General features: G+C 39.4%; 1 protein-coding gene across 2 annotated transcripts; it reads right to left on the bottom strand.

Annotated features, from left to right (window-relative positions):
* Nucleotides 1–656: 656 nt before the first annotated feature.
* Nucleotides 657–13392, bottom strand: Aqp4 (aquaporin 4). 2 transcript variants are annotated; one of them, XM_027935696.2, is made up of 5 exons: nucleotides 13328–13392; nucleotides 9941–10355; nucleotides 8768–8932; nucleotides 8412–8492; nucleotides 657–5071 (listed from the first exon to the last, which is right to left on the bottom strand). In XM_027935696.2, the coding sequence occupies exons 1-5, from the start codon at nucleotides 13357–13359 to the stop codon at nucleotides 4793–4795; spliced, it is 972 nt and encodes a 323-aa protein (XP_027791497.1). In that variant the 5' UTR covers nucleotides 13360–13392; the 3' UTR covers nucleotides 657–4792. The 2 variants fall into 2 exon arrangements, with proteins under 2 accessions (XP_027791497.1, XP_071458928.1); XM_071602827.1 differs by lacking the exon at nucleotides 13328–13392 and adding an exon at nucleotides 12286–12357.
* Nucleotides 13393–16139: the final 2747 nt, after the last annotated feature.

Below are 16139 nucleotides of genomic sequence, written 5' to 3'. Positions count from 1 at the left end.
ATGGGAAAGACAATAAAACACAGTGTTAGCCCTTAAGGAGTTTAGACTCTGGCAAAAGAGACAGATACCTACACGAATAACTTCACTCCAATATCACAATCGCTGAGAGGTACTGGCTCCTAGGCATCATTGATACTGCATCGGATAGGTTGCACCTTACATTAATGATTATCCTCGGTCCTTTACTGAGCATCTATAACCTCTCAAAATTGAGAAGGCCCTCAAACCAAGAACCCAAGAGGGTAAACCAGTACTCATGGAGCCTACATTATCCATCTGGGTAGGCAGAATCTGCCAAGTGCCCTGCAGATGGATCATTTATTTAGCGATACTAGCAGCAGTTGAGTTTTCACTCTTAGACTCATTGAAATGATAGTTGATATCCCATGGTCCATTTTGCATAGATGCAGACATCCTGAATTAAGCCTGTGAAAGCATAATTTTCGCTGACTATATCAGGGCCTACCACAGTGTGCACTCTGCAGGCTTTCAAAAAACTACATTTGATCTTGTGGATTCTGCCACCATTTCATTTGGTGCTAATTACACTCAAATACCTAAACCTCCTATTTAATTTAAAGGAATCTCATCAACTCTAACTTGCAAAAACTATGAATGGATTTTCGAACACCATTAGACACAGTTTACCTTTAAAACATTTGAAAGTTTATTTGCACAAGCTGAGTAGTACGAGATGCAACATGATTTGTGGAAGTCAACCACCATGCTAACATTTTAATAGATTATTCCAAATATTAGACATTACAGTTGAAATCTTTTTAACATTAGCTCTAATGTTGGAATAACATTTCAGTTAATAAATAACTGTGAATATAACCATATGTTCAGTCTATTCTCCTTACTTCATCATGAATTACAATTTTATTGTGATTGGGGTCATAAAAGTGATAAATAATTATGTATACATATTCATAAATTGCATGTTGATTTAATTAATCTTGAAGAGAATCTTGAGATACATCCTAATGGTTGTATAAATTAGGTGTAGTTTTTAGCGCTTTGATTTTCAACATAAACAGGTAACACTGTAACTGCTTTTCAATTTAGTGTTCACTGCACATACTGTATAATATTTACCTGATATGTATTTTCACAGGTTATCAGTAGTCATTTGGAAAAGTGAGTGGCCACGGTTTTTGATTCTTGAATTAAATGTCTTCCATTTAATTCAATTCGGAATCACAGGGTTCAAAAGTCAGCGCAGTTTCAGTGATTGGAAAAGTATTAAAACACAAATGCAAGCTCACAAAACTTGAGGTAAAGAAAGTGTTTCTTGTTACATTACACTTTCCAGAGTATAACCACATTTTCCAGATAACTTTCATGTCATTAACATATTAGGGAAGATACAGTTACCATCAGGTATAAAATATTCTGAATTCACATATTATATGGTGCATAGGCAAAGAATTTATATTGGCTTTTGTATTTTTTTGGATGAGGTTGTCTGCTCAGCCCAGACTGCCATCTTCAGTTGTTACAGAGGCAATTTATCTGTCTCCTGTTCATGTGTGGGAATGGTATCAACATGCTGACACAAAGGACCTTGCCAGGATTAATTTTAGCATTTGCATTTGTTATTTCATTTTGGAGTTTCCCTATTGTTAGGGAGTTTCAACCAATGCACATGTTGCCTGGATTCATGGTCTAGAAGAATATTCTATGCTGTTTGGAATCAGAACTCCAATAAAACAGACAGCTCATTTCCATCATATGTATTTTCCAAATATTTCTAATCTTGTAAAATCTTAACACTGGGCAGCAGCTCCAAGTAGTGCCTCTGAGCTACAGCAGAAAAATGCTCATGAGAACTTATGGAAAGTGTCAAATGACAGGAACAACTATTTAGAGGCCAGAAAATAGTTTCTTCCAAGTGTAAAAAGCTTAGGACTTTGGAAAGAAAATGTCAGCTTCAACAGGGGAAATATACATTCACAATTGGGGCTCTTAAGTTTTTAAGAAAACCCTCAAAAACTTAAAAAAGGAAGACTGTGTTTTTTTTCCCCAGTTTGATCAGCTCTGCATTTTCAGTGTAGGGAGCACCTTCTAATTTGGGGATGTTTGTGTGCTCTTCCCGAGGGAAGAGGCAGTTGGCATTGTTCCATGGCTGGGTATAATTCATTTATGTCTTCCCGTTTTTTTGCCTCTCTGATCTCTTCTCTCTGTATCTGTCAGCTGTAGTCTCTTGGGAACAGCACTATGCACTTCATTAATAAGAAGGGATTAAAGGAAAAAGCCCGTAGTCTGCTAATACACTTGGATAATTTGGTGCCATCTACAAGGCAGCAGACCCCTGCTGCATAGATGTCATTAGAAAGGTACAATTTCATTACTTTTTACTGGCAGAGCCTTGAGTGAAATACAAAATATGTTGTCTCACATGCAGGGAAAAGGAGCACTAAAGCTTTCATTCACTTCCTACCCTAAATGTAGTAGAATGCAAAAACATTTTATGATTTCCATGTTTATATTGCCTTATTTCAGTAATATAGGGAATCATGCTTTTATTAAGCATTGAGCAAAAGGAAGATGAAATGGAAATTATTTGCATTCTTAAACCCCATATGAGACTTATACCTTTTTATTAATTCACTCACATGTTTTGAGTACCTACTATGTGTGTGGTGCTCTGCTAACTGCTAGGAAACAAATTACAAAAACATCATTCACTCTTCTATTTAAATCCCTAACTTATTGAATGCTACAATTGGAAGTGAGTGTAAAAGTAAGTGCACATGTAGTAAACCATATGGCAGAATAAAAATGATAATAAACCAGTATTTTGTAAGCGTATTCAGAAATCTGTTTATTCCTTGTTAACTAAATTTATTTTTGAACTGACGTGTTTGCTGATGGTTGGTATTGCCTTTTGAACCACCTTGATCTTAAATCCTTAGTGGTAAATTGTGCAAACATTTGAAATAATGGGCATAAGCCACCTTTGGGAGATTTGCACCCTGGTTTCTATGGGTGCCACCCTGTCCCTGGCATAGTGTGTAGTGTGGCCCTGCCCTGTGCCTCTGAGGAAAGGACCTGTGCTGTAGGCACCTGCTGTGAAATATGCCAGGGGCACTTGCGGGCATCACACTGGCTTGGGGACACTGGGGGGAATCTTGAGCATCACTCTTTCTTAGCACCAAAGAGAATCAGGTTTAATAGTGGTCCATTATCTCGCAGCCACAGACACACAACTGCCATTAACACTAAAAGGAGACACTCGGTTGGAACTATCTTGGGAGAAGAAAGCCCTTGGTTAGGAGCTATTTACAAGCCATTCCTCGCAGTGATGGGTCTTTGCTTTTCTACTACCAGCTTTTGTTCAGTGAAATTGACATTTGCCGCTCTTTGTCTAAGATGAAGTCTAGACTAGATGGTTAAGAGGATAGGAACTGGGGTTTTCAGAGAACATTCTATGAACAAAAAGCAAAGCAGTGCAGGAAAAACAAATTATTTTTAACAAGTAAACTGGTCAGTAACAAAAATATATTAAAGACATCTTAGGTACAATATCTCTACAAATGAAAGGTTTGTCAAATAGCTTTGAAAACTAACTGTTTAGATGTTGTCACTTTCCTATGCTGCCACCATGTCCTACCTTGTCTGTCATACATTTTAATTCACTCAAATGTCATTGCACTTGCAGTAAAGATTATGAAGAAATGTCACAAGAAGTGAGGGAGCAGCAGAGTTGGGCCTGGAACAAATCCACACTTTCTAGAGTGAGCAGGACTCAGGACTCATAACCAATAAAATACCAACTAGTTAAGTTCTTGTTCTCAAAACTTTGTCTCTGCTAATGTTTACATATAGATAATCAAAGTTACAAACAAAACCCCCAGTTTTACCAATAAACTAAAAAAAAAAAGCAAAGTGGTTTAGTGGTTAAAAGTTTAGATTGTTAACCTTGTGTGGTGCATTTGAGGATGTGCACTGAAAACAGATCAACCATTTGATACCAGAATACAGATTTCCTTTTGCCTTGTGATTTTTGCATGATGGTAACTTTTCCCCACGCCCATTAAGATTTCATAAATATGCTTGTTCTGAATCCAAATAGGTGTCTCTTATGATTGGGATGTTTTATTAGGTGAAACTAATAAATATGCAGGATTTCAGAATTTTTTTTTCCAATTTCTGGACTTTAGTTCCATATTACCTTGGATACTGAGGAAGAGGAAGGATTATAATAAATTGGAGTTGGGTTTGAAAGTCAGTATTTGCAATATGAATGGAAACAATTAACAATGATCCTTGTTAATATCCTTTTGCCGAGGTAGTTTATAAATAAGAGATTGCCCATAAAAAAAATCTTGATGTATTTTATCTCAAGTGTGCATGACCCTGTGACATTCTGCATTTTGTCATTATTCAACTCAATTTAATGGAATAAATTCAATTGAGAATTGTCAATATCAAGTTCTGGTAAAGGAGAAATAATTTGATAGATGTGTCTATATATTTTGTAAGGCAAGACTTAGCCCAATCTTGATATACATTTTAAATAGGTTATTAATGAAAGTTTAAAAAACTCTATACCTAGGTAAGCTAGATATATAGTTCCAAAACGTCTTCTTTTTTTGAAATTCACAATAGATTTCTTCCCTTCCTCCTTGGTAAATAATGAAATATTTATTGTTTAGACTGAGTAATATGACATGAAATAACAAATCTGCACATGTCTAATTTATAACAAATCTGTCTCCTTAATGGGTGGAAGGAAATCTGAGGACCGTTCTAAGGGGTCTCTTCTGCTTTCAGTGCTATCTTCTAGTCATACTGAAGACAATACCTCTCCAGATGGGTCTTTCCCTTTCTTCTCCTCTCCCCGGTCAATGTCAATCACATGTACCACTCCAGGTTTCAGAATCAAGTCCTCGGTCTCCACCTGACTCCTGTTGTCCTCCACTTCCATATAGCTCCCTTTTGTTTGCTGGGCAGCTTTGCTGAAGGCTTCCTTAAAACGACGTTTGAGTTCAACATCTGGACAGAAGACATATTCATAAAGACCACCAGCGAGGACAGCTCCTATTATTGGTCCAACCCAGTAAATCTGGGGGAAAGATGGAAGAGGATAGAGTGTGAGTAAAGAAAGCTTTTCTGTTGAACAACTCATGAGTATAGAATTCAGCTGGGTTAAATTAAAGAGAGCAAATGTGTCATACATAAAAATGAGGGGAATTTACAAGGAACTAAGAACATATGCCCAATCCACATCAGAAATTCATAAATTATTAAATAACATTTGAACAGAAGACAAAATTTATTTCCTCTCTTGTCTTCCTTTCATTAATTGTATTTTCCCATCTTCTGATAATTGTTTAAATAAAAACACTAGGATTTGTTCAACTAAATTAAAAAAAAAAGGAATTTCTGGAGAATACTTCTCTTATTTACTCAATATTGCCCTCCTACTTTGGTTTTCTGCATAATCAAGATCATAGTACAGTTTAATCATTTGGGGCTTTAGTTATTCAGTAGAGCGTGGCAAATGGAATCCCAGTTCTATCACTTAGTGATTTTGTGAGTGCTTACATCTGTGGCTTAATTTCTTATGCCTTAATTTCCTCATCTGCAAAGCGGGGATTATAATAATGCAGACATAATGTGAAGATTAAATGAAATAATCCTGATAAAGTATTTAATAGGTCCCAGCTTATAGTAACCAGCACCATCCTATGCTTCTTAGACAATTTAAAGATGTAGGCGACTATACTGGCCATGTTATTATTTTCCTCACATTCCTTGCTTTTTCTCTTTAAAATCTGGTGATTTGATTTAATAGAAAACCCCATGGTTTATTCATTTCTCTTATTGTAGAGAGTTCTCCTTTTGAGGGTGGCTTGGTGAATAGAGACTGTATTTATGGATGATAGCTAGTCACAGTCGAGCAATTTTGCAGAAATGCAATAAATGAAGCTTTTATCATATCACTTATATGCCTTGAATAAACTAAGTTTTGAGTCTGAATGAACCACAACAATTGTTTTAGAGTACAGATATGCTGTAGGGTATTAGATGCACTTTCAACAGGTTCACTTAGAAAACAAATCCTGTTGGTTAAACCCTCTTTCTGAGCTGCTGTAATTGGCACTTTTTTGGTATCACCTCATTTAATTCTAACAGTAACCTTTGAGATAGATTTTATTATTAATATCTGCATTTTATAGAGAAGACAAAAGACAGTCTGAGAGGGTAAGAAACTTGCTTAAGATTTCATGCTTAGCAAGTGGTTGAGCTATAATTTCAGGTCTAACTTCAAACCTCTCTTTTGAACCATTATACAGTTTTCTACTATACAATACTTCTTTCACTTGAACAAAAATGTGATAAATGTTTCTTGCTTAAAACAGCCTCTGGAAATTAATCATTCTTAGCAGCCTCCTTGTAAAATCTAAAGAAAATACAAGCTTTAAGCTGAGACTGAACACATGTTCTTAACAGGGAGTTGCATAGATTGACTAGAAGAACCAAGCTCCTTATCCTGAATGTGAAAAGCCTGTAGGTGACTTTATCTTCTACATGCCCTCTAAAGGAGAAATGAGAGACCTCCTCTAAATGTCTTTGCTCTTTGTTCCTTTGGCAAGATCTCATTAGATTAGTACCAGTTCAAGGCTCCAAATCCCATAGGAGAACAGGCAATGCTAAATAATTGCTACTGTTTCCCAAAACACCTATGAAGGGCACAGCTAGCTGCATGTTCTCAAAAGTAAACAAATCTCAGTGCTAAGTCACTATTCCAAAATGAAGAAATATGTACTTTAAAGTGACTTTTTAAATTTTGCAGGGTTTTTTTTTTGTGCAAAAAATATAGAAAATATGTAGAAGTATAAAGAAAACTAAAATTATGTTGTTATAACATACAAAAATCACAGTTTGTAATTTGATGGTATTTCTAGTCTACAAAGGTACCTTAAATTGATTTTAAATTTCACATAACCACTTCTATAAGTGGACATTCATTTTTAGTAAGATTGATGTCATAAAATAGCAAATCTTTTGAGATGTAAATGGAAATATCAGTGGCAAAATGGCCAATCTTTTTTTTTTTTTAAAGGTGGGGGGAGGGAGGGAGGGAAAGAGAGAGAGAGAGAGAGAGAGAGAGAGAGAGTTTTTTAATATTTATTTTTTAGTTTTGGGTGGAACAACATCATTTTATTTTATTTTTTTTTTCATGTGGTGCTGAGGAGCCAACCCAGCACACCGTGCATGCCAGGCGAGCGCACTACCACTTGAGCCACATTCCCAGCCTGACCAATCTTAAAAATGGCATTGTTGGCCAAGTCTTTGCATGGTCATGTCCAAAATTCTGCTTTTGAACACTAGCTCTCATACTGTTATTTAATATTACAAATTACTTTTTAAAACTCTGTACACTTTTTATAGAGCAAATACATGTAGTAACTGTGCAATATTTTCTTCTTTGCAATGTTACACCACAGTGGAGTGGGTGTGACTAGGTCAGTAACCACCACATGTATAAGATCAAAACCCAAATAACATATTCTGCTATATTCATGAATTTTTAAAAAAAATGTAAAATAATATTGGCAACATATGAATGACAATAAAAGTCCCAATTTAGGTTGGCTTACAAATGTCTCTATTTATATTGGTTATTCTAAGTCAATATAGGAATGGCCTTCATGAAGGCCTCATGACTCACTCACCGGATTTAAATTCCTTTGCTGTAAATTCCAATGGAAACAAATTTGATCATGGTATCTACATATGGAGCTCACAATTCTTTGGAACCATTGCCACCTCATTAATAAGTAGGTTAGACTTGAGATTGAAAAGCATGCCTTTTCTGAGAGTCATTTATTTTTCCAGCTATGATTATGGTGATAATAGCATAAACATTTGTACCATTTATTCTGCACCATCTGTAGTTCAAATGCTTCCAACTCGCATACTATTAATTGGGTTATGCTTTTGTAAACAAAAAAAGGTAAATATTTTTGATAAGGATGGTGCTTTTAAATATTTCTTTCTTTTTAATTTTTCAAATAAATTTATTTTCTGTTATTTCTGGGAAAGCTTTTCTTTCAATTATTTAAACACCATATTTATCACACCATTCTCATTCTAATTTGTTCCACATAGGCGACCTCCCTGTGCGGTGTATTCTGCTGCAGCCTGTCAGATACAGTGCTCAGACTAGCATTCAAAAGAAAGATTATTACTGCAGGCCCAGAAGAGATATAAGATGAGATGTTTTGCAGCAGATCTGTGCTAAACTTTCCTTAGTCTTTATGAAAGATGCAATAAAGCCAGAGTCAAAGTTGGGGGAAATGCAACAGAAACAAGTGAGTAAGATAATGAAAAAAGAAAGCCTTGTGGATAATTATCCTCAACTCTAAGAAGACAGGAATTGTACACATGATGGTTACCCAGTGGTTTTCCCAATTTCCCATGATAACTGCAGGTCCAAAGGATCGGGCTGGATTCATACTGGCACCAGTGTAATTGATCTATAAGAAAAAAAGAAAGCGGGGTCAGTCATAGCTGAAAGAAGGCTGCAAGCAGGTCCCGTGCAATTTGCTGTATTATTTGTCAAGTCAGAAGAACCTCAAGATGTTAGCTACTATATCATCATTCTCATCACATAGTTGGCAAAAAAGACCACCTAAAATGGACAAGGCAGGATTCTAAAGAGCTATAGCTATAAAACACAACCTCTTTGGGCCAGCTCTAGTGTGAGGATAAATGAGATGGATCAATTATTTAAATGGACTTGGAAACTTACTGCAAATAGATGTCCAATTGCAACAGAAAATCCAATTGCTAAAGCTATTGAACCAGTGACATCAGTCCGTTTGGAATCACAGCTGGCAAAAATAGTAAACACCAACTGAAATGTGATTATCAACTCCACCAGGAGACCGTGACCAGCAGTAAGATTTCCATGAACCTGAAGAGAGAAAAACATTTCATTGGAAGTGAAGCAAGAGTACATTTCTCTGACTACAAATCATTATGAAAGGCATGTTTTTTTTCTGTATAGAAAATAATCGTTAATTTGAATCTTCCACCCCATCTCCAGTTGAGACCTCTGACCTTTCCCTCTTCCAAAAAGAAGGAATAAATTTACACTCATTTTGGGCTGTTGAAGATAATTACTTTTATAAAGACTAAGTAGGAGTTTGTGCTGAATTTTCTTTTCTACAAAGGAAGCTAAATGTGCCACTGCTGCACTTATTGAAGACTTTCATGAAAGACAATTTTATTAGCAATGATTAAATCCATTTATTAAGTTTAGATGAATTAATATATATCTCAATTAAAACTTAAGGAGTGTGTGTGTATATAAAATCAACCTTGGTTCTGAGATAACAAATGCTATTCCTAATCAGTGAAGAACAAAACAAGGATCAAATGTCAATTTGCTTTTCTTTTTGTTTTTGGTACCAGGGATTGAACTCAGGGGCGCTCAACCACTGAGCCACATCCCCAGCCCTTTTTTGTATTTTATTTAGAACAGCGTCTCATTGAGTTGTTTAGCGCCTCGCTTTTGCTGAGGCTGGCTTTGAACTCTCGATCCTCCTGCCACAGCCTCGCAAGGTGCTAGGATTACAGGTATGCGCCACTGTACCTGGCTCAATTTGTTTTTTTTAAGTGTGACCCTTCATGGAGATCATTTTAAATCTCATGAACATGAGAGGAAATAAAATAATTTCTTCTGCAACCGAATAAACAAATAATTGTAAGTGCCTTAAGATAAATATATAATCAGTACAGATATCGGGATGGAGAGAGAGGAAAAAACCCAAATCGTGGCTGTGCTACCTAGACTTGGCTATTTTCAAGTCATTCAAGAGCTATCAATTTTATGAATGTCTCTTGGCCACTAGGGTGTCATTCATCAGAGTCTGAAAGCACCGTGGAGTCCTAGTCTGCAAAGAAGAGTTTAAGAGACTACCGTGGTGACTCCCAGGCCTCCCACCACACTGGGAGGTGTGACCAGGTAGAGAATCCCCGCTCCAATGATGGCCCCCAGGCACTGGGCTGCGATGTAGAAGACGGACTTGGCGATACTGATCTTCCTGGTGCACACCATGGCCACGGTCACAGCAGGGTTGATGTGGCCACCGCTGATGTGGCCAAAGCACTGCACCATGGTGGCAATGCTGAGTCCAAAGCAAAGGGAGATGAGAACCATGTCCACAGGTAAGGGCTTCTCGGCTCCACCCCAGTTGATGGTGGAGCCCAGGCTGAGCAGGACAAAAATAAGCATGGCCAGAAATTCCGCTGTGACTGCTTTCCAGAAAGCCTGAGTCCACACCCCCTTGAAAGCCACCATGATGCTCTCTCTTCTACACAGAGGTCCACACTTACTGAAAGGAAAAACAAACGGGAGTCAGAAGTCACCAGACCAGCCTTTCAGTTGGAAGAGTTTATAAATTTAGAGGTGAGGGGCAGGGCCTGTAGTCTTGCAGAGGATTTGGAGAGGGGCAAACCAAGAAAGAAGCTTCTAGAAAATCTCTGTGATGGTCAAGATCTCCTTATTCTAGTCTCCTTTGATTTAATGTTCAAATACTATTCATTTGCATTATTCCTAGAAAGAAAACTGTCTAAATTCAAAGTTCTTTGAAAGGTTTTTTTTTGGTACTGGGAAGTGAACTCGGGGGCGTTATACCACGGAGCTACATCCTCAGCCTTTAATTGATTTTTTATTTTGAGACAGGGTTTCAGGCTGGCCTTGGATTTGCTATCCTCCTATCTCAGCCTCCCACATTGCTTAAAATATTAAGAATAAAGTAATTAATTCCCTTAGACAAAAATTAAAATTTGTGCTACTTGTATGCTATTTATATTCTGAACATAAAGCAGAAAAACAGGCAAGTCTATTTTAGCTTTGTACTTTGTAGCTTCAAGATGACCTTTTGAGACGGGTTTGTAGAGCGGTCCCGCCTCCTCCTAGCAGGTGGATTTAGGGGAGGCCAGCATGGGAGCCAGGACTGCCTAAGACCGTGTTTTGAGAGGTAAATTAGTGGAAGGAGAAGGTCTCAGTGAGGTGACTGGCATCGTGGTGCGAACAGACCGGGCCTGGCTGGGACAGGGACACTCCCTCCCTCCTCTTTCCTGCGCCAGGAGGGAGCTGGCTGCTGGCAGGAGGAGCCGGGGAGCCTGGAGCAGAGCCTACCTAGGGACACTGTGCATGAGAACGTGACAACCAAGGCCCCAGGGGAGCCTGGATCGCCTCTCGCAGGGCGGGGTCGCGGCCAAGTGAACCTGCACAGCCTTGGGTCTGCGGGGGACCGGTGCAGAGGCGAGGGAAAGTAGGGGGTGATGATGCTTTTGAAAGGTTAGGAGAGGAATGGCAGCCCCTCCTAGTGTTCCATGTCCCCCTCAGGTAACCCAGAGGGGCTCCTGGCGGCTGGGAACACAGAAAGCTGCGCTCTGGTTACCTTGCTGCCTGCAGGGGGCAGAGCTCAGAGCTTAGAGCTCAGGACTAGGAAAAGGGGTGTGGCAGGGGACACTGGTCTTCAGAGCAGAAGGCTCTGAAGAAAGAATTTTTTTCTGGGGTCTTCTTGACATCCATCCCTCTCTGGCAAAAAATGTCAGAAGATACCCCTTTGGGAGGACAGCAACCCCAGTTACCCTGTTAGCTGACACATTTGCTCTTAACCCTCACCTGTGATAATCATGAGAGCAAAAAAGTATAGGAAGCATTTAGCAAAGAATCTAACCACAGAGGACAGCAAAGGGTTAGGCAAAGATGCCCAGTACTTAAAAGAGATTAGAACTTTTACAGCTTCTCCCCTGATACATTGTGGGTCCCTAATATCCCCCCCCCCCATCACTTAGTGTCCCCAGGAGCCTGTGTTCTGCAAGGGCAGTAAAGAAATACGGCAGCAGATGGGCTTGGGGGGACTTTCCTTTCACCTTCAGCACCTCCCCTCAGCCTCTGGTTTGATACGAGGCTTTGCTTCCAACTTGGAAAAAGAAACCCATTATCTGCTCAATTCTGGGTGGCAGGATAAAGGAAGAACTGGCTTCTGAAAGGGAAGAGCCAGCCATACCCCAAGCGTCCCATGCCTAAGTGAGCTCCTCTAAGTGAATCATGTAATTATGAAAAACCCCAGCTGGGATGACACTGACATTACCCTCCCTAGAGGAAGAGAATGTCAGGAGATGAAAACAGCACTTGGGACGGGCCAGCGAGGGCATTCTAGGAGAGGCATGAAAGCTGTCCCACAGGGGGAAAAGCTCAGAGAACTCACAAACTGAAAAGGCAGTCATGAGAGTCACGTTGGAACTCACCAGTAGCTGGATGACCAAGGGGCAAAGGTGCTACCCCAGGTGCTGTCGTGTGTGGCCGGACTGAATGGGAGAAAAGAGGGGGACAGAGCAGGAAGCAAAGGGAACTGGGTGAACAGGAAACAGTCCCTTTTCAACAGTGCAGGCCAGCACCCAGGAGAGGCGGTCCTGGAGAAGGCCAGCCTCCAGCCTCCAGCGACACCCCTTCACCCCTTGCTTCAGCCCCTCCAGGAGTTCTGTCCCTGCTCATGCACACACCTGTCTACCTCTCCAGGGACTTAATTTTAAAAACTCAGATGCTTTTCCAGCTTCCAATTTTCATCAGCCAGAGAAATTAAAAAACACAACACTCTAAGAACAAAACATATACTCCTTAAGGGTGCTTTTAGCCTTTTTTTAAAAACAGAAAAACAAAAACAAAAACAACACCCCCCCCCCACCACCACCACCACCACAAATCTGATCTCCTTCTAGGCAGAGTAAGCAGCCTCCCTTGGCTGGGAACCCTAAGGTTCACTGGCATGTATGCACCTGTGGCCTTGCGAGGGCTCTCCAGTGTCACTCAAACCCCCTTTACGATCATTAATGTTCTCTTACAGGTTCACGCTCACTGGAAATGGATCAACACAATTTGCTTTGCTTCTTTTGCCCCAGAACAAAGAGGACTTGTTGATGTGACCCGGTGGTAGTGAACCGGACACATTACTCTCTTGTTGAATGCCCAGCCTCATCCGCTCCTGGACAGCTGAATCCCCGGGTAAGTAATTTTTCTGATGAAAAAAATACAGACAGATTTACCTCCAGAGAGTAATTTCTCCATGCTCTCACAAATCTTTATGTGCAGAACTTGGCTAAAAGGCATCCCTTTTCTTCTACCTTCTCTCTCCTCCTCTTCTGATTTTGCTCAGTGCTCAGACTTAAAAGAACCACCCATCTACCTTCGAGCTGCCTTCTAGATTCTGCGAAGAAGGCACAGATATCTGCAACAAAAGAGTTTCATCTTTTGGCCCTGCACATTGTTGCCTTAAGGCAAAGAAGGACTTACCCCCACCGCCTTGCTGCGGGTCTGTCACTCATGCCTTCCCTGGCCAGAGTGCAGCTCTCATTGCCTGCCCCACAGCTCTCAGTGTGCTAGGAGTCAGATTACGGCCACTTGTCTGATTGGGTTTTTGGAGTGTAGGGGTGGAAAGATTCTGCACCATGTGGCAATCGCTAAGTTATATTTGAACTTGAAATCAACTTCTCAGTACCTGATCACTATAGACACAGGAACGTTTCAGGAATGCAAAACATTTACTTACATCATGTTTCTTTAGCCAGTTATGGTTGCAAACAAAAAGTTTCCCCAAACCTTTATTTGAAATCTTCCTGCCATAAAGAAATGCTGAAAATTTGTCTTGCTTGTAGTTATGTTGTAGTTGAATTTGGATACCTATCAGAAAATGGATTTGTATTATCCAGGAGTTGAGATGAATTGCAATCTAGGTTTCTATGCATTTTTTTTATTGAGTGTCAAATAGCCAATGAATTCTATTGGAAGTTTTTAATGTGAATAGAAGCACAATATATAACTGTAACTCCATTTGTAACATAGGCAATACTGATTTGGATAATAAAAAATAAGGCAAAATAGGAAATAATGAGACGGCTCCAGAGTTCTCATCTGGATGCTATATTAATAATTTTGGGGTAAGAAGTAGCACATTTAAAAAATATAGAGACTGGATGGGGAAAAAATGATGGAGGAATTGTAGGTAAATTCAATATTTGGAAACCAAGTATAAGGACTGACTATATAATTTGACGGTCCTGGTACAAAATGAATTGCAAGATTCTTTGCTCAAAAAATATGAAGGATTTCAAAATTGCAATACCAGGACATTAACCAAAGTGTGGGGCCCTTTTAATAGTGAGTCCAGTGCACAGGTCACATGCTCCTGAAAGTGACCCTGCCTAAGGAGCTTGAATTTTCAGAGGGTCCAACAATTAGCAGCACTTTTTTTTTTAAATTGACCTCAGGTGGATAGGACTGGATTAATCATAATGCTCAGTTCATGCTGTCATCATGGATGCGTGTTTGGCTATCTTAACCAAAAATGTGATAATAACACATTTTTGGTTAAGATAGTAGATAATAGTATATCTATAGGTTCCTTTGTCTCTCCACCTACCGCCTCATTTCAAATTGGATTTTTTTTTTCCAGAATGAAGTATGATGAGGAAGAAATACAGAGGGAAGACGGATTATGCTTTAAAACCTTTTGTTGTCTCATTTGTGTACTTAAGACAAGGACAATGAGTACAAAGTTCTCATTAGAATAGGGAATTAGAATGTTGAGTATGAATTTCAGAGGAGCACTTTATTCCTGTTTCAAGTATTCTCAGATAACAAAGATTTAGTTTACACTCTCTCTTTGTTTTCTCTTTTCTTTTTTTGGTACTGGGAATTGAATCTTGAATCCAGCAGTGCTTGACCATTGAGCCATACACCCAGTCCTTTTTATTTACTTTGAGAGAGGATCTCACTAAATTGTTGAGGCTGTCCTCGAACTTTCGATACTCTTGCTTCAGCCTCCCTTGTCACTGGGATTATAGGCTTACACCACCACACCTGGCTGAGTTTATATTTTTAAGAATATGGTCGCACACTGATTATTGTGCATCAGTGCTTGCAGCCTTTAAAAAATATGCTCCCTGAAAATTGGAATAAATTCTGATGAGAGGGGTAGGAAGGATTTATTTGAATCCAAGAACACTTGAAATGTTTCCTATTGAACCTTAAAATTATTTACCATTTAGATTTAAGAACAAGATTTTAAAATGGTGCCCAATTTTTAAAATTTTATTTATTTATTTTTTAAATTTAAAACATTGACTTTGCAGGTAGTTGTGCTAAATGTAATTGTCTTAACCCTAAGAAGAAGAAGTCAGGAGTGTTTGTGAGGTCTTTGAACCCAAGGAACCGCACAGCAGGGTTTAAGTGCTTCTTTTGAATGAATCCTGTGGTCAGACCTACAGGAATCCATGAGGAGCGCTCCTCCTTAGCTGGTGAGTGGAGGGACATTCTTCAGACCCTCTTTTTGCAGGATGCCCTAGGCTCATTGGTATTCTCCACAGGGCCATGGCAGCTCCAGTCACCCCTTTAAAAAGTGCCAGCAAAACTTGGTTACCACAGTTTCTCAGACTCTTTCATTTTTTTTTTTTTCTGGCTGGCCAATATGTTGACAGTCCAGTTCCTAAGGGATGACTGTTCCCATCAAGGAAAGGGCCACCCTAATTGGCACCAACTCATACACTTATTGGTACTCTCAGCAGAGTGGGGCATACAGTCTTTCAGAGGTTAACTCTTCACCTCCTGGATGTGCTTTGTGTCAATATTGCATTGCTGATTCACCTTTTTGTATTTGAGATGGAGTCCCCACTCTTCCTCTCAGCTCTGTGCAATAACCAGCTACTTGCCTGGCTTTCCTTCTGACGAGGGACAGTAATTTCCAACAGAACAGTCTGTGATGACGTATGGAGGATGGAAGAAAGCAGTTATAAGGTGCTCAAGTTGCTGGTGGGGCAGTGTGAGGTTGCACCCTGGTGAATGTAAGTAATAGCTTCCAAGTTGAACTGCCTGCAACTGGGCCTCCACCCAAATGAGAGTCAGAATCAATTTTTTTCCCCCTTGGACAACTTTAAAAAGGCTTAGTTCATTTAAAAATGAAATAATGATTTATAATTAAAACCTGACTTTCTTACTGTATAATGCTGTGATTCTCTGGGGTGGGGTGAATGATAGTTATGGGGTACATTGATCTGAAGTTGGTCTTCCACACCCAATGACCGTATGGATTTTTAGTCCAAGAGCCTCA

The sequence above is a fragment of the Marmota flaviventris genome, chromosome 16, assembly GCF_047511675.1.
Source record: "Marmota flaviventris isolate mMarFla1 chromosome 16, mMarFla1.hap1, whole genome shotgun sequence".
Lineage (NCBI taxonomy): Eukaryota > Metazoa > Chordata > Mammalia > Rodentia > Sciuridae > Marmota > Marmota flaviventris.
The sequence above is the reverse complement of the archived record's forward strand: the minus strand, read 5'-3'. Positions and strand labels throughout refer to the sequence as shown.